The 25092-nt window shown below is 42.2% G+C and overlaps 1 protein-coding gene and 2 non-coding genes across 3 annotated transcripts in view; all 3 read right to left on the bottom strand.

The window, feature by feature from the left end:
* polr1a (RNA polymerase I subunit A) overlaps positions 1-25092 on the bottom strand; it is an 85365-nt gene that overhangs the window by 29028 nt on the left and 31245 nt on the right. The window contains exons 13-27 of the mRNA XM_061834946.1: positions 23371-23598; positions 23147-23254; positions 20683-20829; positions 20335-20526; positions 17573-17722; positions 17290-17473; positions 17139-17221; positions 16631-16789; positions 4843-4941; positions 4566-4718; positions 4381-4463; positions 4104-4269; positions 3505-3628; positions 3306-3406; positions 3003-3202 (exon numbers count right to left, since the gene is read on the bottom strand). Of these exons, the coding sequence (XP_061690930.1) occupies positions 3003-3202; positions 3306-3406; positions 3505-3628; positions 4104-4269; positions 4381-4463; positions 4566-4718; positions 4843-4941; positions 16631-16789; positions 17139-17221; positions 17290-17473; positions 17573-17722; positions 20335-20526; positions 20683-20829; positions 23147-23254; positions 23371-23598 (2177 nt within the window). The remainder of the gene's footprint in view (positions 1-3002; positions 3203-3305; positions 3407-3504; positions 3629-4103; positions 4270-4380; positions 4464-4565; positions 4719-4842; positions 4942-16630; positions 16790-17138; positions 17222-17289; positions 17474-17572; positions 17723-20334; positions 20527-20682; positions 20830-23146; positions 23255-23370; positions 23599-25092) is intronic.
* On the bottom strand, positions 3889-4025 carry LOC133509260 (small nucleolar RNA SNORA5). Its single transcript, XR_009797290.1, has one exon. It is a non-coding gene; the product is annotated as a small nucleolar RNA SNORA5 (small nucleolar RNA).
* On the bottom strand, positions 16894-17030 carry LOC133509259 (small nucleolar RNA SNORA5). The gene has a single exon (XR_009797289.1). It is a non-coding gene; the product is annotated as a small nucleolar RNA SNORA5 (small nucleolar RNA).

The following is a 25092-nucleotide window of genomic DNA, read 5'->3' as shown; positions in this document are numbered from 1 at the left end:
GCTTACCCATCACTTCTTCATCGCCCCTGTTTCCTTTACCTATATGTCCATTACAATCTGCACCAATCACAACTCTCTCGCTGTCTGGGATGCTCAGAACTACATCTAGTTCCTTCCAGAATTTCTCTTTCAACTCGAGGTCACATCCTACCTGTGCATAGCCGCTAACCACATTATACATAACACCCTCAATTTCAAATTTTAGTCTCATCACTCGATCTGATACTCTTTTCACCTCCAAGACATTCTTAGCCAGCTCTTCCTTTAAAATAACCCCTACTCCATTTCTCTTCCCATCTACTCCATGGTAAAATAATTTAAACCCTGCTCCTAAACTTCTAGCCTTACTACCTTTCCACCTGCTCTCTTGGATGCACAGAATATCAACCTTTCTCCTAATCATCATGTCAACCAACTCCTGAGCTTTTTCTGTCATAGACCCAACATTCAAAGTCCCTACACTCAGTTGTAGGGTCTGTGCATTCCTCTTTTTCTTCTGACGATGCATCCGGTTTCCTCCTCTTCTTTGTCTTCGACCCACAGTAGCTGAATTTCCACCGACGCCCTGCAGGTTAACAGTGCCGGGGGCAGGCGTTGTTAACCCGGGCCACGACCGATCTGGTATGGGATTCTTTGGATGAACGCTCATATTTGTTTGGCATAGTTTTTATGCCGGATGCCCTTCCTGACGCAACCCTCTGCATTTATCCAGGCTTCGGACCGGCCTACAGATTGCACTGGTTTGTGCCCCCATAGGGCTGCATTCTAATCTTTCTAATCTTTCCAAGTACCGTCGTTTATTTTCACCTTCTAAATGTCTGACAGTTTCGGACAAGACTCTGGGCGTCGTGCTACAAGACATATTTCCGTGTCGTCTCCAACTGACTTTGCATTGAGCAATGCTTAGCTTGACCGGCCATATGGAGACATCAATAAAAGTCACGTGATTTTATGGCGTAGGTGAACTAGCGCTATATTTTATTGGGACACCCTGTATGTACACTAATATAACCCAAGTGAATTTTTCTTAACCCCTCCATGACTCGTCACTTTATTTTGGTGGAGGGATTTGTGTGTCCTAATAATCCTCGAAGCTGAGTTGTACAGGGTTTCACGCCCCTGGTTGGGTCACCAATGGTAATAAAGGTCCTAGGTGAGGGACCAGATAAAGCACAGGTCCCTAAACTCCTGTAATGAGTAAAACTAATGGATTGAGGTTTCCCTTGCCCAGACTCAGGTCACTACACCCCCCCTTTGAAGCCAGGTCTGGAGGTTGGGCTCTAAGGCCTACACCAATGGGGCTTGGCTGGGCACACCCCGAAAAGGTAACATGGGTCCTCTTCCCACGGGCTCACAACCGTGGAACGGGCCAAACAAGTCAGATGCAGTGTGAGCTGGGCGGTGCCGAAGGCATGGACCTTGGCGATCTGATCCCCGGTGACAGAAGCTGGCTCTAGGGACATGGAATGTCACCTCTTTGGCAGAGAAGGAGCCAGAGCTGGTGTGTGAGGTCGAGAAGTTCCGATTCGATGTATTCGGACTCTCCTTTAGAAACCGTTTGAGGTCTGGTACCAATCCTCTTGAGAGGGGTTGGACTTTGTTCCACTCTGAAGTTGCCCACAGTGGGGAATGACAGTGAGACTTGGAAGGCCATGATTGGGAAGAACAACCCCCGCCATCAGATCCTGAAAGTTATTGGACTTCTGCGCTCATCGTGGATTGTCCATAAACACCATGTTCACCATGAATTATTTTCTTGCACAGAAAATCCTAAAGGAGAATGTTCATGCAACAGTTTGTGACCTAAAGCTGAAACACACTTGGGTTCTGAGGCAGGATTATGATCCAGAACACATTAGCCAGTCAACTTCTGAATGGCTTGGGGGGGGAGTTACGGTCTTGGAGTGGTCCAGTCGAAATCCAGACTAGAATCTGACTAAATTAAACAATTCTGCAAAATAGAGTGGGGCAAAATACCTCTACAGAGATGTGAAAGACTTATTCCAAGTTATAGAAAATGCTTGATTTAAGTTATTGCTGCCGAGATAGCCTAATCAGTTATTAGCTTAAGGGGCCCATTACGTGTTCACCCAGGGCCAGGAATGATTCCCCCCACCCCTCAATAAATTAAATAATTTTAATACAGCATTTTAGGTTACATATATATTATGTTTGTTTGGTAATGTTGAAGATCCAAGTGGGGAAACTGCACAAGTTGAAGAATTCGAGAAGGGGTCCAGTACTTGTTCATGGCACTGGAAGTACACCATATAAGAAGTGTTATGTTATTATTATGTTATTAAATCAGATAATCTCAAATACAATTGACAAAATTATTTCCATTTGTAGGCGGCACGGTGGTTCAGATGGTAAAGTGTTGGTCTCACAGTTCAGAGGACCCGGGTTCAATCCCGGCACCGCCTGTGTGGAGTTTCCGGTTTCCTCCCACATTCCAAAAACACGCAACGTGAATTGGACTCTTTAAATTGCCCTTGGGTGTGATTGTGAGTGCGGCTGTTTGTCTCTATGTGCCCTGTGATTGGCTGGCAACCAGTTCAGGGTATACCTCGCCCTCCTGCCCGTTGACTACAGCACTCCCCGTGACCCTCATGAGGATAAGCGGCAAAGAAAACGGATGAATGGATGGATTTCTATTTGCTAAATGATAGACTAATGACGCAAAGATTTGACAATGTTTGAGTAGCTTCAATTGTACATCAAGCAAGAATGGGAAAGAATTCCATGTGCAAGTGTCAACAATTAGTGTCCTCAGTTCTTAAATTATCGAGTGTTGTTAAAAAGAAAAGTGATTCAAAAAAGTGGTAAAACATGACTGTTAAAGCAACTTTGGAATGTGTTCCAGGCAACAAGTTGGTGTGACTATTCATATTAAAAGGATTCTGTTAATATATATATATATATATATGTATATATATATATATATATATTTTTTTTTTTTTTAAATCACAAAAATGTGCATAGACTACAACAGTTGTCTGTACCTGTCTGTATGCAAGTCATGTTGACTCATTGGATCTCGATTCTGCAAGAAATTCTCTGTGAGGTCGTGAAATCCTTCAGACACAGATCCAAAGCTTACATCAGGCCTAAACATGCCCAGGGTGGGTTCAGGGCAGCGGGAGGACTTTCTTTTGTATTTTGATCGTCCAGCTTCATCAAGAGCACGCCACTGTTCTACCACCTGGAGAAAGACTAAAAGTGTTAATGAAAATATCGCCAAAGAGGATCCGATTTAATTAAAGTGTCAACACAGAATTAAAAAAAAAAAAAAAAAAGACAAACACCTTAAGCACAGCCACATTTCTGCCACACACATTTTGTATTGCTCCTTGTTCAGTTTGCTTAAGATTGGCCATCTTCTTTTGGGAAAACAATAGGAATGCTCCTGCAACAGATTAAAATAAAATATGATGACTGTGGTCAGTAGTGGTGGTGATAAAATCCCTGACAAGTAACATTTCAAATGCGGACATTTGTTATTACCTCTGCGAGGGCATGTCAGCTCCCTCTTTGCTTTCCAGCGTTGTATGGCTGAAAAATGCTGACTAGCAGCTTGAGGGTCCAGTCGTGTCAACACCTCATCCAAGCCTTGGGACTTCCTTATGACCTAGAGCAACAGCAGAATGTTTATTCTTTCATTTATACAAAAGGTCCGGATAAATGCCTTAATCCAACAGTTTTTTCAAAATTTGGAAAACTTTACACCACATTTGTGGCTTCTCATGAACATGAGTTTTACACTTTAAATGGATGATAATTTACATCAAGCACCTGCATTTAGACCTAAATTATGCAAACACTTAATATTGAACATTAATATTGAACACATGAATATTGAACAATTGATTACATGGATTTTTAGCAACAAAATGTTTGTAGCAAATATTGATCCTCAGTGGCCATATTAAAGCACAGTGAGGCCCATCATCTACACTTTCACTGTGGCAGCCATTTTGGCCAGTGGCACACACTGAGGAGGGTGCACTGAATTTGACGAGGCTGCTATTTTTTCTCTGTACTCATCTAGAACTGTCAGACAATTATTATTGGAGTATAGCCACGTGCGCAGACTGCTGGTTTACCTCAAAGTTGTCCTCTATGAAGGGAAACTGCCCTGGTTGCAGAAATTGTGTCTTCGGGATATCAAGCCCATCTTCACCATAGAGGAACTGAACGACAGATCCGTCACTGTCCCTCACAGTCAGATCATACTGTACCACCAAACCCTCTAGATGCTTTATGACACATCTAAAGAAAAAAAGTACAACACAGTTGGTGGAACCATGCTCTTTCATTTCTGCCTTTTTGATTCAGAGGTCTGTTGAATGCATGCCATAGGAGGCTGAGCATGAGGGTTACCTCTGCAGGTATCCTGATCTGGACGTTTTTACAGCTGTATCTACTAGCCCCTCTCTGCCAGCCATGCAATGGAAGAAAAATTCCTGATGGTAACATGACCACATAATTAACAGTCACTCCAAATGCTTCGATTTCAGTCATTTATCCAATCCTTACTAAAAATCCATGCTTAGATACACACACACCTGTGGTTTTATCCCTGTGAGGAATCTGCCAGAAACAAAACCCCCAGCTCTGGGTGCTGGGTCATATGGCTGAAAACAGGGTAATGATTTCCCAGAGGGCATCAGTGGAGGTCTACGACCCTCTAACTCAATCTGACCTAGTAGACATGAGATCTGAAACATGCACACAATATTGAAGATTTCAGGGTTGACCTCATACAAGGTTTGATGAATATTAAGACACCAGAAGTTTAATGAATTTCAATCTCAATGAGAGGAGCAGACCAGGTGAATGTACCTGCATGGTGTTTACGGTAGAACCCTTGGCACCTGATTGGACCATCAATTGGAGGTTGTTGTCTGGGAAGGAAGTGTGAAGACCAACTGGCATGCACACCTACAAAACACAAGATAAATTCGTTGGAATTAAGGAGCACTCTAATTCACACTTCACAGGTGAATCCAGGTATATTTGGAAATTTGGAAAGTATGTCCCTAATTATTCACTGAAAAACTTATTGGTTGTTTTTTGTCCCCAGGCCAAAGCAAAATTATAGTCCTTACAATTTGCTTGCATTCCAGAAAAAGCATGCCTCCAAAGACCCCTATAATGAGTAAAATGATTGTATCCGATGGGAAAGGAAGATACCGGTCCAACCTCACAGGCCCAAATGTTCTGGGAGGGTCTGTTTGGAACGATAAAGAATGTCAGACCATCACAAACTTTAGAGGCTGTGATGTAACACCAGGAGACTCAAGCGAGCTTTTGGCAGAGAACCTCAACAGCTTCTTTGCTTGCTTTGAATCACCCCAACAACAGTAAGCTGCTCCGGCGCTCCCCTCACCCAGCCCCTGTAACTCTTCACTTACTGTACAGGAGCACAATGTGAGATGTTTGCCCCTGGATGTGAATCCCAGGAATGCTGCCGGCCCAGAAGGTGTACCAAGCAAGGTGCTCAGAACACGTGCAAGCTGTCCAGCATCTTCTGCAAGATCATCAACCTCTCAGTGGCACAAGCAGTAATCACCACTTGCCTGAAATCTTCAAAAAGCATTCCCATTCCCAAAAAGAAACCTTTAACCAGCCTTAACGAGTACCACGCTGTTGCCCTCACACCAGTCGTCATGAAGTGGTTGGAGAAGCTGATTCTCAGCCATATCAAAGACTGTCTACCCCGCGCCAACTTCGACTCCCACGAGTTCTCATACGGGGCAAATCACCATCGCCAGAGTTTTGCACGCTGTGTTAAGCCATTTGGAAAAACCACAGAGCTACGCTAGCATGCTATTTGTGGATTACTGCTCAGTCTTTAAAGTGTATGTTAAGTCTTCAAAGCATTTTTTGCTTATATAATTTTTTTATGCTAAATTAAAATCTGAACTCCCTTATGAAGGAAACATTTGTAGTTTTCGATTACTGGCAAAAATTGATTGCACATTGCTGAATTCGCAGAAAAATATCCGAGCTTACAGCGGAAAATCCAGAGAAATGACGTGACATCAGAACGAGAGATAAACATAACTACTGTTCAACTCTAATGTGAGAATTACGATGAATGTTCCGAAAATTCAAGCGTTGAACATGATTCTGAAGGGTCCTATGAAGAATAGGTGAAGAATACGAGCTTTATAAAAGGAGTTAAAGGTTATCAATTTAGACAGCACACACGTTCAACTGCAGACAAAATAGCTGGCAATGAAGGTGCCGAGCCAGCAGTCAGACCTAGGGAGGAGGACACGCTTCGTTTTGGAAAAACTGACTAGTAAGCATTTGTGAAGTTATTGTTTTTTTTATTTAGCCATAAACTGATAAATAGAAATGCCTTTGCTATCCTGAATGAATACATGAAGTTTTTGGTCTTGTTTTAAGATCATGCAAACGGCGTGTATTTAGTCCAAATTGGTATATTTTCATAAGGATTTTAATTAATGAAATCTGTTTAAAAAGTTGTCACGTTAATTTGAGAGCAATAGCTGGTCATAACTTGTTTCACCATATATACACCCATAATTTCTCAAATATAATGCGTCCTAAAGTATAATACGCACCCCCAAAGTTGACCTATATATATATATATATATATATATATATATATATATATATATATATATATATAAAATTTAAATCAGGAAAGCATTTTTACCAATGTACGATGCGCACCACCAATTTGCTGCTGCACAAATATAAATAAAATAAAATATTGGGAATTGTCTATTTATATTTTGTTAGGTTGGTACTTGAATTTTATTTTTTTTTAAACTGTCCGTACAACAACCATTAATAATAATCATTCTGTATGTGCTGATGTAGCGGTAATCTAATCACAGGAAAGGCCACAGGACACGCTTTTCCTGGTCCCTGTAATTGTCAGAAGAGTCCCTCAACTAACCAAGATAAATGCTCAATGATGGAATAGCTTTGTATTAATGCTGTTGATAACACATATTACAGTCTTAAATACAGTGAAGAAAATAAGTATTTGAAAACCCTACAATATTGCAAGTTCTCCCACTTAGAAATCATGGAGGGGTCTGAAATATTGTGCATGTCCACTGTGAGAGAGATAATCTAAAGAGAAAAATCCAGAAATCACAATATGATTCTTTAACGATTTGTGTGATACAGCTGCAAATAAGTATTTGAACACCTGTTAATATTTGGTACAGTAGCCTTTGTTTGAAATTACAGAGGTCAAACGTTTCCTGTAGTTATTCACCAGGTTTGCACACACTGCAGGAGGGATTTTGGCCCACTCCTCCACACAGATCTTCTCTAGATCAGAGTTTCAGCTCCCTCCAAAGATTTTCTATTGGGTTAAGGTCTGGAGACTGGCTAGGCCACGGCAGAACCTTGATATGCTTGAAGAGCCACTTCTTGGTTTTCCTGGCTGTGTGCTTTGGGTGATTGTCATGTTGAAAGACCCAGCCACGACCCATCTTCAATGTTCTGACTGAGGGAAAGAGGTTGTTCCCCAAAAACGTCACAATTCATGGCTGTGGCCATCCTCTCCTTAATACAGTGCAGTTGTCCTGTCCAATGTGCAGAAAAACATCCCCAAAGCATGATGCTACCAGCCCCATGCTTCACAGTAGGGATGGTGTTCTTGGGATGGAACTCATCATCAGTCTTCCTCCAAACACTGTTCATGGAATTATGACTAAAAAGTTCTATTTTGGTCTCATCTGACCACAAAACTTTCTCCCATGACTCCTCTGTAACATCCAAATGGTCATTGGCAAACATAACCCTCTCTGGACCAAATAAAATTTTGCAGAGAAAAAAATCTGATGCTTTCAGAAAACTTAAAAAAGACTTAAAATTTTTGATTATATTAAACCTGTTGCAAATTTGCAACCCCTGCCCGGAAAGGGTTAAGATGGGCCTTGCACATGTGCTGGTTGAAGCAGGGGAACCTTCCTTGAAATGCACCGTCAAATCCATCAATGACTTGGTTACGGTGCTTCTTCCTTTGAATCATGAACAGTGATCCTAATTTGCTCCCACTGCATGTCATCCTTTGTGCCATCCATGACGTTTGTGAGGAAAAATTTTTTGAATCCCAAGAGTTTTTGTTCCGCAGCGCACCATCTCAACCTCCATTCGGCTCCGATCTGTAGCAGCTTTCACTATGATGTTAGGTGGCTATCGAAACAACGTGAGCTCACACGACGTAGAAACAAGCGAAATGGGCACATAAAAAAAAAAAGGAAAAAAAAGACAATTTCAATTGTGTGTGGTCTCCCGTTTTTTTTTATTTTAATGTGCCCACTGACGCTCGTATTATGTACTTTGAGCCTACGCTGCTTTGATACCCACCTGAAGCCATTGAGTGAGCTATCATTGTATCGGACTGCCATGCTATTTCCGGGTTGGTGGTGTCATCAGCATGAGTGATGACATTTCTTTTAAACGCAGCTGCACAACTACTCGTTGTAATCGACATTTTTGTCTTGGTTTAAGTTAAAACAAACTCACGAGCAGTCCTTGTCTGATCTTTGGTGCAGTAGCAACAAACATGTTACGCAAAGATCGTAAAATGTAAGCTCCCCGAGGAGGTCTGAGGGCTTAGGTTGGGGGCGTACATTACTGTAATCTATATATATATATATGTGTAACATAAGACATTGAAATGAATATGTATACCTTTTTTAACACTGTACCTATATACGACGATACAATCTTAAAGGTTTTTTTTTTATTTTTCATCCATACCTAAATATCATGCGCTCTATTAAAAAAAAGAAAATATTTTGAGAAAAAAATGCGCATTTTCGAGAAACTATGGTACATAATTTCACGTGGTAAACTGATGCCATAATCAGACAATACCCAGAACCATCCATCCCCATTTTAGTCACAATTTTCCCAAGATGTCATGAGCAAAACCACTAAACTTTATACTGAAAGCTGGAAAACCGGTATCTTGTGGTTTTGTTTGGGCATTAAATGCTTAAAACAGAAATGTAAAAGGGATGGATGGTTCTGTGTACTGGACTGCGATGGGTCTTTGAGCTGTAGAAGTTTGTGAATGTGAACAGATTTTTTTATGATATCCACAGGTGTGCATCTAAATGCTGCATACTCATGGAAACAACAGAAGAAAGTATTCACCAGAAAATTCCAGATTATCCAGACCATCTGCTGCAGTGCATGACAGCACCCAGGTTTTATTACCATCTTTCTGAAACCACGAGTACTTGATGTTGCCCATCTCCAATCACTCAGTGACTGGATTTTCCATAACACGAGTAGAGCTATTTTAAAAATTATTACCATTTCTTCACATCAGCACAGCTTTTTGCCATTTACATTCTGTCCATCTATCCATTTTCAACCGTTCCTCCGGGTTGGGCTGCAGGTTAAGTAGCTTCAGCAGGGATGCCCAGATTTCCTTTTCCTCAGCAATTTCTTCCAGCCCTTCCGAAGGGATCCCGAGGCATTCCCAGGACAGCCGACAGACAGTCTCTCCAGCGTGTCCTGGGTCGTCCCGGGGTCTATTTCTGGTGGGACATGCCCGGAAGACCTCACCAGGGAGGCGTCCGGGAGGCATCCGGATCAGATGCCCCAGCCACCTCATCTGGCTCCTTCTCAATGCGGAAGAGCAGCGGCTCGACACTGAGCCCCTCCTGGATGACCAGGCTTCTCACCCTATCTCTATGGGAGAGCCAAGACACCCTGTGGAGGAAACTCATTTCGGCCGCTTGTAACCGGGATCTTGTTTTTCAGTCATGACCCACATCTTGAGTCAATAGGTCAGGATAGGAACGTAGATGGACTGGTAAATTGTGAGATTCACCTTTCCACTGAGCTCTCTCTTTACCACAACAGAGCTATACAAAGTCTGCATCACTACAGAGGCTGCATCGATCCATTTGTTGATCTCCTGCTCCATTCTTCCCTCACTTTTGAATAAGACCCCAAGATACTTGAACTCCTCTACTTCGGGCAAGATTTCATCCCAAACCCGGAGAGAGCACGCCACCCTTTTCCGACTGAGGACCCTGGTCTCAGATTTGGAGTTGCTGATTCTCATCCCAGCCACTTCAAATTCAGCTGCGAACCGCTTAATTGAGAGCTGGAGATCATGGCTTGATGAAGCCAACATAACCACATCATCTGCAAAGAGCACAGATGCGATGCTGAAGCCACCAAACCGGACACACTCTACGTCTTGGCTGCACCGAGAGATTCTGTCTACAAAAGTTATGAACGAAATCGATGACAAAGGACAGCCCCTTGGTGGAGTCCAACTCTCACCGGAAACGTATCCGACTTATTCCCGGCAATGTGGACCAAACTCTGTCACTGGTCATACAGGGACTGAACAGGCTGTATCAGGGGGTTTGGTACCTCATAATCCCGAAGAAACCCCCAGAGGACTCCCCGAGGGACACAGCTGAACGGGTTTTCCAAATCCACAAAACACATGTAGACTAGTTGGTCGATCTCCCATGCACATTCGAGGATCCTGTCTAGGGTATAGAGCTGTTCCACTGTTCAAAAACACATTGCTCTTCCTGAATCTGAGATTCAATTTCCTGACGGACCCTCCTCTACAGCACCTCTGAATAGACCTTAGGGAGGTGTGATCCCCTAATAGTTGGAACACACCCTCTGGTCTCCCTTTTTAAAAAAGGGATCACCACTCCAGTCTGCCAATCCAGAGGCACTGTCCGTGATGTCCATCTTATGTTGCAGAGGCGTGTCAACCAGAACAGCCCCACAACATCCAGAGCCTTTAGGAACTCCGGTGTGATATATTAATGCGCATGCGTGTATATTTTGTAAACTTCCAGCCAGTCTGAAACATCCCCACCCATGCTTCAACATGTGGCATTTGACAACTTGTCGCCAAGTGTTCATTGTTCGCTATGGACGTCTCAGAAAGACGAACACAGCGAACGTACATATATCCACTTATCAACTTTTGTTTTAAGGTTAGGATATAACGTATGTTAGCTCCCTCTATGTAGAAGGGGAACTATGAGACCGGAGGATTTCCCAGTTAGCGTCTGCTGCGTACCCAGAGTTGCCCTTTTAATAACATACGCATTAATCACAAGGAGACTTTTCAGCACGGGGGAGCAGACTGTCACACCGGGCGAATCTCATCCACCCCCCGGGGCCCTGCCACCAAGGTGGTTTTTAACCACCTCAGTGACCTCAACCCCAGAGATAAAACAGCCCGCGTCAGAAGGCCCATACTCTGCTTCCTCGTGGTAAGACGTGTTGGTCTTCGAAGTATTCTCCTCACCGACTCACAACATCCCGAGTTGAGGTCAGAAGTGCTCCATTCCCACTATACAGAGTGTTGACGATCCACTGCTTTCCCCTCCTGGGACGCCGGATGGTGGACCAGAATTTCCTCGAAGCCGTCTTGAAGTCGTTCTCCATGGCCTTACCGAACTCTTCCCACGCGCAGATGCTTATCTCAGTAAACACCAAGCTGCAGTCCACTTGGCCATCCAGTACCTATAAACTGCCTCGTGAGTCCCACAGGCCAAAAATGCCCAAAAGTACTCTTTCTTTAGCTTGACTATATCCCTCACTGTTGGTGTCCACCAAAGTATTCGGGGGTTGCCACCAAGACAGGCACCGACCACCTTACGGTCACAGCTCTGGTAGGCCGCCTCAGCAATGGAGGCGCGAAACATGCTCCACTCAGACTCAATGTCCCCTGCCTCTCTTGGAACGTGGGCAAAGGTCTTTCGGTGGTGAGAGTTTAAATTACTTCTGACAGGGGTATCTGCCATCTATTCCCAGCACACCCGCACATTCAAGCACATATATTCTGTTTTACTTTGGTCAATCTTCATTCCTCTCCTTTCCAGTGCATGCCTCCATCTTCTAATTGCTCCTCTGCCTGCTCTCTGCTTTCACTGCAAATCACAATATCATCTGTGAGCATCATAGTTCTAAGGGGATTCCAGTCTAACCTCATCTGTCAGCCTAACAATTGCTACCGCAAACAGGAAGGGGCTCAGCGCAGATCCCTGATGTAGTTCCACCTCCACCTTAAATTCTTCTGACACACCAATGGCACACCTCATAGCTGTTCTGCTGCCCTCATACATGTCCTGTACTATTCTAACATATTTCTCCGCCACATCAGACTTGCAATGATAATAAAAGAAATCAAGACGCTTGCATGCAGTGGGAGTAAAATGGGAACGCTGTTCATGATGCAATGCAGGAGGCACTGGAACAAGTCATCAATGAGGAGTTCCACAGCGATAATTCCTAATATTTTGAGCATATGGATAGCAGCAAATTAGTGGTGTTCATTGTACATTGGTATCAGAGGTTTTCATGATTTTTTTTAGGTCAACTTTGGGGGTTTGCATTATACTTCAGGATCCATTATACACAAGAAATTACAGTAAATGGCTTCGGGTGTTGTGAAATGTTTCTCTATTATCTCATAATGCTGCTGTGTTGACATTTTCCCATTGATTGGAGAGTATGAATTTCAAGATTTCCATTTTTCATGTTTCTAGAGTTGCAGTTTTGAGCGGATTACATTTATTTTATCTGTGCATGTAAGCAAATTTTCATTTCAGCCTTGCATACATGTGTTCAGTTCATTCAGATGAAGAAAAATGTCAACCAGTTATACAGGTTTACACACCACTCAACAGTTGCAAGCAATTTTGGGTAATCGGACCTCTCATTTGTCAAACACTTTGATTTCCCTTAGCAATTAAAAAACACGGGGCAGTACCTTGCCACAGGACAACCACCAGACATCCGTATGAAACAATAAGGCTTTATGTTCTGCACCCATTTCCTCATAGAGATGCAAATATGCAACGTTTCATGGGTTGTGATTTTACAAATTTCACCATGCGCACAGAATAATCCAACACAGGAACTACGTCTGCAGTTAAGTTCTTGGTGATGAGGGTGTAACAATCATATTGGAATCTCTTTCTTTCACTCTGCTTACAAAGCATTTTCTGCGTCCAACCATGGCTACCGCTTTATCAGTGCAGACACCTGAAGACATCATCAGTGCAGACACCTGTGCAGTTTTCCCATTTAAGTCCACTTTGTTCAAGATAATCAGACGGGACTGGAAAAATTTCCTCTCCTGTTGTTTTATGTTGCAGTGGCTGGCATTTTTTCCCCCCCCTCTGTCCACTAACCGCATATTGGGCAGGAGTTGGGCATGTCCACAATTATCAGTGGACTCGTCAAGTTGCAATGGAAGCTTACTATTGATAGGGACCTTTTCCCAAAACTAATCTTTCGATGTCCATAGACATGTTACCAATACGTCTGGAAATGGTATTAAATGAAGTAGAGACTTTGGCTATTTTTTAGCCGCTTTAGGTCCAAGCATCTCATTTACAATGGCTTGACAGGCGGAAAGTCGTAATGTCTCCGCCACAGTGTGTGAATTTTTTATTTGGCTACCTGTTTAGCATACCGATAGCTAGCTTAAAAGGTTGTCTTGTTTACATTTGTGTTTTTCCTTACCAACGTTGCTCATTAGTCCGCGTGCCCAAGAAGGTAAACAAAATACTTTATTGTGCTGAAGTATAGGGTGTTTTGTATGGACATGCCATTTAAGCTTACTTGGAACCACTGGACTGTTGGACAGCTTTTCACCACACACCAAGCACAACGGTGTCATAATTGTTGGCTCCTCAGTGAAAGTAAACCCAAATAAAAGGTAGCTTTCACTATATTGCCTCACGCCAGAGACTTTCTGCGAGCAAACTGTCTTTGGTTTCCCTTGACCTCCACTCATATTAGGAGTCAGAATTTTGTCCAGAGTTAAATTCCGAGTTAGGATCTGTCCTTTTCAAAAACTCTAAATCACTGTCCCCGTATGGAGGTTTTGGAGCGACATCACAAAACAACGTGACTTTTTGTTTACAACGCTATATTGGTAGGCAAGCTTTGGAAGGAGATTATTGCTGTTGTTTGATCACAGTTGTCAAAATGAAGGCACGGGGCCAAATCAGACTCATCACATGATGTGTGACCCGTGAAGGCAAATGAGTCAACCTCCATGATTCCTGTTAAAATCTGTACCAAAATGTAAAATTCTCAAATAATAAATAATATATTGAAAGGATTTTTGTGTTACCAAACACGAACAATCGTTGAAAAACCCATTAACCCTGTTTTCTGATTCCAAAACTACTTCATAAATGTCTATGGTCTATGATTTTTAGTATGTTATTAATGAAAATACGTCAGCCAATATGGTCCCATGTGTTTTTTTTCCACCACAAAACATGATTTTGACATATACAGGTTTTTGTAACTCCTGCCATGAAAATCCTCTCGAGGGATTTGTTTTCGAGAAGAAGCAAGAAGTGACGTAAAGGACAGCGACGCTGCCAAGTGGACTCGTTTGTTTCCATTAGTTTTACCTCCGGCAAGGTAGCTCGTTGTTCCTGTGTGTTAGCCAAAATGCCAGCTCGTTACATTGTTGGACATTCCTTGAACATTCAGGAGGATGGATTTACCCTTCATAAGTTTGCAAGAGACCCGGTTCGTCATGACAAATGGATTGCACGGGTGCAGAGGACGAGAGCTTCGTGGGTTCCAAATGACAGGTAGGTGTGTATACAGCTACTAAAAAAAAAATAATAGTTTGCGGCGGACCACGTAATCGGTCTCTCATAACATAAAAGATCCGCGTACGAAATATGTCGACGTGCGCGTGGGACGGCGTCGGGCTGCTGCGCGGACGGCGGAGAATCTGAAGAACCCAACCAAGAATGCCTGACTCAGCTGCGTGCGCGCAGTAATGCGCCCCGGGTCGACGGCGCCAGCCTGCTGTGCGGACGGCGGAGAATCTTAAGAACCCAGCCAAGAATGTCTCACTCAGCCGCGTGTGCGCAGTAATGCACCCCGGGTCGACAGCGTTCGTGTACTGCGGCGGCTCGGCTCCATTATACGCCACCACGGCGCCGAAAATCAGCCACACCGGCTGAGGCACTGCGTTTGACAGTCACGGCTTCCGCGAAAGCTGCGCGTCGGGTTTTGCGGACGGGGGAGGTTCTGAAGAACCCAGCCGAGAATGCCTCACTCAGCCACGTGCGCGCAGTAAAGCGCTCCGGCTCAATTGTGTTGTTCATCGCTACTGCGCCGTCTATGAACAACCCCCTAAAGCAGTACCGCTCGGTTCTGTCATAAGCCACACCGGCCGGCTGTGATGAGCCGCGATGGCTCATCTCCACTGCGAAAGTGGATCGGACGGGGATGGGGTTTGGCCGTGATCGCATATCATTGATTATGGCTCGAAAAAATAGTGTAATATTGCCCCGGTAACTTCACTCGGTTGTGTGGTGTTGTACTTTTCGAAAAGAGCTTCCGTGTCAGAAGGGGCCACTTGGATGTCGTAGAATGACACTTTTGCAACTTTGCACATGGATGACGCGCTTTCCGCTCACATTTTATCATATAGACATTGAAGTGAATAATGTTATATGTATTTTTCATTACAATATCTATTTTAGAATGTTTATAGGGATGACACTTGACCTTTAAGATGCTTCCTGTAATTCTGTCATCATGGCTTTCGAAAGAGGAGGGAGCATATTAATAATGGTCTTCATCCAATTTGCTGGCCATGCAATCGTTAATGTTGTTGCGTTGTCTGACCTCCAAACATAATAATGCAGGCTGTAGGAAACCACGGTCGGATGGCTTTCACATGGAAACTGACCTAGAGTGCGTTTGGAATGTCACTTGAGACCATCTTTTGCAGGAGGTCTCAAAAACTGCACTACAATTTTTCTGCTGTTTTTAAACTTGTCTAACTGAACCAAATCAGGGGGAAAATGAGCGTTTGAGAATCAAGAGAACAAAAGTTCCCCTCCCTGTGCTTGCGGAAATGAATCTCAAAATCTGTCCTTGACCAGTCATGCTCTCGGGGGGCTCTGTTTTCCAATAATCCAGGTCAAACAGGGAATAAATCCTATATAAGAGACCAAGAAAAGCACAGCTCAATGACTACCTATGATGAAGAGATTGTACGGACCATACGGTCCTCTTCATCATGACACCAAGATGAAACCCAGCACCACCAAAACATTGCAAGGCTCCAAACAAGATGTTCTGAAAGGGAAGTTGCCACTGAGCTTAGTGTCATTATCAGGTAGTTGCAACAGAGATACGGAAACACTGGAAGAGTTACAGAAAGCCATGGATGTGAAGGTGCTCTGAAATTTTCACAAATCAAACACCTGTTGTGAATTTTGCCACGTGGCTCCTTGCCACAGAACATCAAGTTCTGCAAACACTACAAAAACATCGAACGGCTAGACATGCACTCAAAAGGTTTACAGGATGTCAACAATTACGTTTGCCTGTAAATGTTATAATAGATCTTAAGTAAATCTTGAAATTTCATACAAAAGCCCAATGTCCCTAACTTTTTGAATATAGTAGTAATGCAGTGAAAACTGAATTTCACTATGTGTGATTCTAATCAGTATAATATTTTAAATTTAAGATAGCCACCCAGAATTCAACAAAAGGTCTTCCATTTTGTGTCTGATATGTTAAAATGCCAAATTAGACCAGCAGTGAAACAAGTGGTCAAAGTATAACGGTTGGAATTTACCTTGTTAATGTCATTGTTCACTTGGTTGGCTACTTCTTTGAATTTGTGATCAGCCATGCTGAAATCTCGTTGGTCTGGGTTGAGATGAGCATCCTGCCAATGGCTCTTGGCTTCTGCTTCATCCACATCAGTGGGAAGGTTGAATGCTGCCTGGAGGGCCTGAGAAATGTAAAGTAAAATGATGTTACTATTTGAAAACAGCCATCGACAGAAACATTGCCGACCCTAGCTACTGTAAAAATTTTAGCTGTCAAAAATGTACTCATTGTGTGTAGTTCATATTTATGCCCAGAGACCATGTTGGGGCACAATGGGGCCCACCAACTACACTTTCACTGTAGCAGCCATTTTGGCCAGTAGCACCCACTGAAGAGGATACACTGAATTTGACAAGGCTGCAATATTTTGCAATGCGCACTAGTCTGTTTGAAGTCTGAGAAGACTAATGACAATAATTACATGAACCAATCAATGCAAACAAGAACTAGTAATAGTAGCAGTAACTCACTCTTGTACCAATCTTTAGTGATTCTTGAATAATGAGTTTCCTTTTTGCGTTAGCACCTGGTTTCACCATGATGTCCTCAACACCTACGAGAAAAACAAAAATATTTTTAGAATTTACCTGTGAGAAAGGAAAACCACTTCCGGTAAATAACCTAGAGTGAATCCTCTATATAATTGAAGGTAGGCAGTAAAGAGTCTTGCAAGACAGCTGAGTAGTTTGCCACTGGTCTCCCCTCCATAAAGTTCATAGCAACAATGCACCAGACCATATGCTGATGAGCCATAGTGAGCTTTGTCCAGAACACCGACTAACAACTCCCCCTGACGGATCATCACCTAAGAAGAAGAAAACCTTTATAAGTAAATTGTTATAGCTCATTTTTTTACAGTTCTGAAAATAACAAGTACAAAATGTATCTGTGCATGCATAGGCACCTGCGAGTCACACATGGTGTCAGGTCGATACCCTGGAGCCATTCTTGGGGGAACTTGGATCCATGCTTTGCTGGGGATTTTCGATTTCCCAACTAGGTTTAATGGCACAGCCTTTTCTGGAATAACATTGAGGAGGATGGTGGACACCACCTATAATGAGGCGAGGCATTGGTTACATCCCTGTTATATGCTGAGGGCATACGCATTAAACTATAAAGTAGGGCTAATGTACATAATGGAAAAAAATATTGCAATTTTCTTTAGCCTTACGATATATAATGCAATGTGATAAAATTACATAGACATGGGAAAAAACAGACAGTTGTATCTATAAAAACTGTGCTCACTAAAGCACGAAAGTATAAAGTATAAGTAATTTGGATGTATTCGACCTCAATTTAAATGCGCTTTAGTATTCAGCAATAGCCCTGCAAGACGTATTTAAATTACTTCTTTTCATGCTGTTATACTGTTGAGACATTAGCACAAGATCATTCATCCAACTACCCATCCATCCATTTTCTAAACCGGTTATCCTCACAAGGGTCACAGAAGTGCTGGAGCCTATCACAGCTGTCATCGGGCAGGAGGCTGGATCCAGCTTGAATTGGTTGCCAACCAATTGCAGGGCACATAGAGACGGACAACAGTCACAATCATACCTAAGAGCAATTTAGAGGTGCCAATCAATGCATGTTTTTGGGATGGAGGGGTGGGGGGGCGGAGTGCCCAGAGAAAACTCATACAGACACGGGGAAAACAAACTCCACAGGATTTGAACCCCAGTCATCAGAACTGAGGCCAATGTTCAACAGTTGCGTCACCATGCCGCCATTCCTACTATGTTTAAAATCAGTTATTTTACACCCATGTCTTAACATACATGTATATGCATATTTGTACATGCATTGTGTCGCCAATGTTGAATATTTTGTGTACACCTGAAGTTCCTCCCTTCAATAATACCACTCCCTCTTCGCCCCTCCCAAGTGTAATCTGTTGCGACATGCTTTTGTTCAACATTCTGAAGATGAGTTCATGGAGGCAAGTAATTATTTCCTGTTGCCTAATTAATACTTATCATACCAAAAATAAGGACATAATTCTGGGTCTCTGTGTGTTGTTTGATGGGTTATAATTTACCCTAACATTGGTGCTAATCTAATAAGCATGTCCAACCAGGTCCCTCTATTGATCACTTATTAATATTACGGTTGACTGACAGCATATCAAAACATTATTGCGCAGGACCCTGTGATGTAACTTCTGCGCACACATATCAGAATCAGAGTCAGCTTTAATGGTCAACTGTGTAAAAACACAAGGAATTTTTCTCCGGCAGTCGGTGCTGCTCTGGTACGATATACAGCACAAAGAACAAGGAACAACATAATATTCGGCCCCCTTGAACTTTTCAACCCTTCGCAACATTTTAGGCTTCGAACATAAAGATATAAAATTTAAATTTTTTGTCAAAAATCAACAAGTGGGAAACAATGGTGAAGTGGAACAAAATTTATTGGATATTTTATAGTTTTTTTAACAAACTGAAAAGTGGGGCGTGCAATATTATTCGGCTTGAATAATTGAACAATTATTGATTGTGTTAAACGCAGAGCTGATGTCCACGAACAGGATCCTCGCATAGGTACCCTTGCTTTCAAGGTGTTCAAGGATGAAGTGCAGACCCATGTTGACGGCATCATCAGCAGACCTGCTAGCTCGATAGGCAAACTGCAGTGGGTCCAGTTGGGGACCTGTGACGTTTTTGAGGTAGTCCAGCAAAAAGCGTTCAAAAGATTTTATGACCACAGACGTCAAGGCAACAGGCCTGGATTCATTAAGACCTGAGACTGCTGCTTTTTGGGGGACTGGTATAATGGTGCAGCGTTTGAAGCAGGCTGGTAATTCACACAGTTGTAGTGACCTGTTGAAGATCTTTGTGAAGACGGGAGCAAGTTGGTCTGCGCAGACTTTGAGGAAGAGGACAGGGACACAAGGTCTGGGACCAGTGCTTTTTTTTTTTTTTTTTTGAAGATGTGTCTAACGTCGCTTTCATGGATGCTAAAAGGTGCAGTGGACCGTATTGAAGCTTGCGGTGCGGGTTGGTGGGTGCGTGGTGTGGTGTGGAAGATGAGATACATTGCAATGACACAATGCTCAAAAGATATATTCCATAGCCCTACTTTAAAGGTTGAAGGTTTCCAATAGTCATACTGAAGTACTTTCCAACCACCAATTTGCCGATCAATTTTTAAGCTCTTCAACTGTAGTGTATATAAATACTTTAATATATCAAATTTCAAGGAGATACAGGCCGAACTTTAAAATGGAATGTATGCCATTTTGTTTTACTTCTCTCCCCAAAAGTTGGAATTTGCGACAGTTTTCCTAGGCTCGAACAATTTTCAGTTGTTACTTGCAAAGAAAAACATTGCAGATACATTTTGAGGAAAAACGAACATGATTCCCAGGGCAAAAGTGAATGTTTTGGCCGGGTGAAAGTCAGGTTGAATATTTTAGGTCAAATTTAAAAAGTTATGTTGGTAACAAAAACAAAAATATATTTTAATGGGCGTGTTCACCTCGTGCACTTTTTATTCACGATTAAAGGTTGGTGAATTACGAATTGTGATGCGATGACAACCAGAATGCTCAAGATAAAATAGATTTTTAAAATCTAATTTCAGAATAATTTTATGAGAAATTTTGGTGAAATGTTAAATTTCAGAACAAATCAAGGATCTTAGGTGTCAAACTACCTGCTTTCCTGTCCAGAGTTTCTGTGGCTTGAGTATAGCTGGCGGGAGGATTTTAATTCGGCCTGGTTTGTCAGTCAATCCTCTGTACACAAGTTCAGTGTACTGGTCTCTTGTGACGAAACAACCTCGAATTGTCATCCATGTACCTGACACCATGTGGTCCTGAATCAGACCAGCCAAAGGCTTTCCATCCTGATGAGGCAAATAAAAAAAGTGAATCTGTTGGGTATCGTGCCTAATAAAAAGGATGTAGGTAAATACTTCTCCACAGGATGCTAAATCAAGGTATACGGACAATTGTTTGTGTTCACAACTGCAAAGTTTGTATGCATGCATGTTTTAATCTACCTTTGGCACAAGGTACTGTTGGTTGGTGCTGACTAATGTGTAGGCCTCTGCTCGACCAAGCTCATTCTGAGGGAAGTGAGCATTCATCTCATCACCATCAAAGTCTGCATTGTATGCTTTGCAGTTGGCATAGTGAAGCCTCAGGACCTGTTGCAAAGAACAAGTAAGCCAATGTAAAGTAATGTAATTGAGTCTTAGGCTCAATAGTGATAAGAGTACCAATCAAAAAGTAATGTCCCCAGTTTAACCTAGAAAGGCTTGTTTTTTTTTTTTTTTTGGAGCAGAAATTTCCAGTTTGTAGTAAGTTTTAAGTCGGTAAAAAGCATTTTTAAAGTTTAGTTTGCATCTGTCCTCTTCCTGTTAGCAATTTTGAAAAGAACATCACTGTTGCATGCCCTTTAGAAGCAAAGAGCTGTGATTGAATTTCTGCCTTTGGAAGGAGAACTGCCACTGAACATTTTCAAAATATATCTGCGATTAGTATTTTATGTCATCAATGAAGATCAACAATGGTTATGTCAATCCTTAACTGTATCCATGATCACATCTGATAAGTGCCTCGACCCTAGCACTAATCACATGATTAACTTCTGAAGATGCTGCTCCTTTGCTTGTCTGAGAAGTCACGCAAAGGAGGCTTTTTTTCTTAATCTTGTTGTTTTGACCCTGGACATTTACTTTTGGACTGACTGTAGCATCCTGCAGCTTCCTCATAAATATTTTACAGCCTTTCAAAACTGTTTAGTGGTGGTTTCCCTTCCAAAGCAACACATTCAAATAGCTCTATACTGATGGGTATTTAAAAAGGACCTAATTTCCAACCACTAGCAGAAATGAATTAAACTTTCTCACAGGTATTTGAATTACAAACAATGAAAATGTGGAGAGGGGAAAAAAAACATTAGTACAGTGAAGAAAATAAGTATGTGAACACCTTGCTATATTGCAAGCGCTCCCACTTAGAAATCATGAAGGGGTCTGAAATTTTCATCGTAGGCACATGTCCACTGTGAGAGAGATCATCTGAAAAGAAAACTCCAAAAATCACAATGAGGAAATTTTTAACAATTTATTTGTGTGATAGAGCTGCAAGTAACTATTTGAACATTTCTCTATCAGCGAGAATTCTGACCCTCAAAGGCCTGTTGGGCCGCCTTTAAAAATCCACCTTCATTCCATGTATTATCCTGAATCAGATGCAATTGTGAGGTCGTTAGCTGCATAAAGACACCTGGCCGCCCCATACAATCAGTAAGACTCAAACTTGTAACATGGCCAAGACCAAAGAGCTGTCCAAAGACAGAGATAAAATTGTACAACTCCACATGGCTGGAAAGGGCTGCAGAGAAATTGCCAAGCAGCTTGGTGAAAAAAGGTCTACTGTTGGAGCAATCATTAGAAAATTTAAGGAGCCCACAATCGGAGTGGAGCCCCATGCAGGATATCACCTCGTGGGGTCTCAATGATCCTTAGAAAGGTGAGGAATCCCCAGGACTACACAACAGGACTTGGTCAATCACCTGAAAAGAACTAGGACAACCATTTCCAAGGTGACTGTTGGTAATACACTAAGACGTCATGGTTTGAAATCATGCATGGCATGGAAGGTTCCGCTGCTTAAACCAGCACATGTCAAGGCCCATCTTAAGTTTGCCAATGACCATTTGGATCATACACAGGAGTCATGGAAGAATGTTTTGTCGTCAGATGAGACCAAAATGGAACCGCATTTGGAGGAAGATGAATGTTAAGTCCCATCCCAAGAACACCATCCCTACTGTGAAGCATGGGGGTGGTAGCATCATGCTTTGGGGGTGTTTTTCTGCACACGGGACAGGACGACTGCATTGTATTAAGGACAGGATGACCGCGGAAGTGTATTGTGAGATTTTGGGAAACAACCTCTGTCCCTCAGTCAGAGCATTGAAGATGGTTGTGTGGATCTTTCAACATGACAATGACATGAAGCACACAGCCAGGAAAACCAAGGAGTGGCTCCGTAAGAAGGATATCAAGGTTCTGGTGTGGCCTAGCCACTCTCCAGACCTAAACCCAATAGAAAATCTTTGGAGGGAGCTGAAACTCCGTGTTTCTCAGCAACACCCCAGAAACCTGTGTGGCGGAGTGGGCAGGACAGGAATGTTTGACCTATGTAATTTCAAACAAAGGCTACTGTACCAAATAACATTGGTTTTCTCAGGTGTTCAAATACTTACTTGCAACCGTATCACACAAATTGTTTTTAAAAAAAAAAAAAAACATACATTGTGATTTCTAGATTTTTCTTTTTCGATTATCTCTCTCACAGTGGACATGCACCTACAATGAAAATTTCAGACCCCTGCATGATTTCTAAGTGGGAGAACTTGCAATGTAGCAAGGTGTTCAAATACTTGTTTTCTTCACGTATGTTAAATTAAATTTGGGTTGTTACTTTTTGACAGCCCTTTATAAATGTACAGACCTTCTCTCCAGGCAAAATGCGTGCACAGTGAGCCTGCATTGATGGTCGGTGCAGAGTTGGCTGTCTGTTCAACAACAAAACATCTCCATTCTTAATATGGCGGTTCACCTTGAAACGAAAAGACGATTACACTTCAGGACTTTGGCATGTCATCTTAACAGTACGTTTACTTTAATGTCTAAGTGATATGGAGCACGTTGTCCAATTCCTTGCTTTTGGCTCACTATTTTCATTGGCATCTTGAGTGGACCTGGAGAGGGTGTCAACAACTGCTTAGCAACTGCTTCTCTTTGAGCAAAGTTGGTGGTTGATAAAATGGTTCTCCTCCCATCCTCTGTAATCACTGTCGTTGCACCGGGGTGGACATTTGGCCCATTCAGGACAGCCTGACGTAGCTCCTTCACATTCCATGGCGTGACAGGCTGTGGGTATGTCAACTTTGTTGCAAACACCTAAACAGGAAATACTAATTTCACCGAAATGAATTTTTTTCACTGAAACCGAAACAGGAACCCAATGTTGAAAACCGAAACACTTGAAGAAAATAATCAACCAGATTTATAACCACTTTTCATACAAAAAAAAGGCAACACTAAGCAGTTCACAACATAAAAATTAATTCTGCCAATTTGGAAAATTGCCTTTATGGCTTTGACTGCAGAGGTGTCAACCTACAGAAATTCACATCAACAATTTGAATTTCCATACTTTTAAATTATCGTTTTTATGGGACAGATATTGGTGATTAAGAAAAAAACATTGCTTCTATCCAAAATCAATATATGCAACACTATCATAAAAGACGGGATGCGGTGGTATCGGAATTCAACGTTTTATTGCAGTAGTACAGTCGTGAAAAACCAAGTTTGTCTAATCGTTTGATGAAGGTACTACATGCTGTCTCAGATGTTGACTGTCCCGTGTTACTAAATCGTAAAACAAACATTATTGGCGATCAGATATTTACAGTACATCAAAAGACCAGGCTAAAAACAAAGCTTTTGGATTCAAATTCACTGTACATAATGGCAATGCAGAGTAAATGTCTGATGCGAAGTCTATCAATTACATTATGAATGAGCCCCCCCCCCCCAAAAAAAGAAGTGGTTCCAATATCCTACATTTCAAAACTAGGGTCGGTAGGTTATCATTATTTATTTATTAATTTTCACGAAATACTTTTTTTTACTCTATCGCCAGCACTTGTTGCTGCCATTTTCTTGTCAGTTCTCGTAAATTCACGCTCGCTCATCCATGACAAGATCAAAATTCATAATGGCGTCTCACATTGTGAAACACTAGAATATTAGCAGAGATTATAAACTTGATTTTGTTACGAACAGGCGGAGGATAGGACCCAGATGCAGGAAACTGAGATGTAAGCGAGGACTTTACGAAGGTTTATTGTGAGGGAGCGTTTATACACGGTAAGGCAGTCCAACAGGGCGATGGTACAAAAATCGTAAGCCAAGAGGCTTGGTCGAAAAAATATGAAACAATACAAATAAATAAATAAAACATGGCAAAAGCTGATAACTTAACCTGACTTGATATGGCTCAGTAATGCTATGGCATAGGACGAAGCAGTTACGCTAGCTGATGCTCATGAACACACACACACAACGATCTGGCAACAAATGGCATGAAAAACAAGGCTTAGAGGGGAAATCCACTGGTTTGCATGAACAATGTATCCAGTAAGTCATGTAATATGTACTTTGTTTTGACAATGTGATGTTAAATCCTTTCTCATTTAATAGTGTTTTGAGAAGTTTTTATCGACAATTACAAATTTTCAGGGGCGCTGCCATTTTCGCGAGTCACATAACCTACGTGAGCGGATGTGACATGTACCGTGCCGCAACAAAGGCTCGATTACATGGGACATCATTTATGCCCAGCGCTGAGTTCTCGGATTTATCCTCATCTGATGAAGAAATAGCAGT

This window comes from Syngnathoides biaculeatus, chromosome 11, assembly GCF_019802595.1.
Source record: "Syngnathoides biaculeatus isolate LvHL_M chromosome 11, ASM1980259v1, whole genome shotgun sequence".
NCBI classification, from domain to species: domain Eukaryota; kingdom Metazoa; phylum Chordata; class Actinopteri; order Syngnathiformes; family Syngnathidae; genus Syngnathoides; species Syngnathoides biaculeatus.
This window is presented reverse-complemented; position numbering and strand designations above follow the sequence as displayed.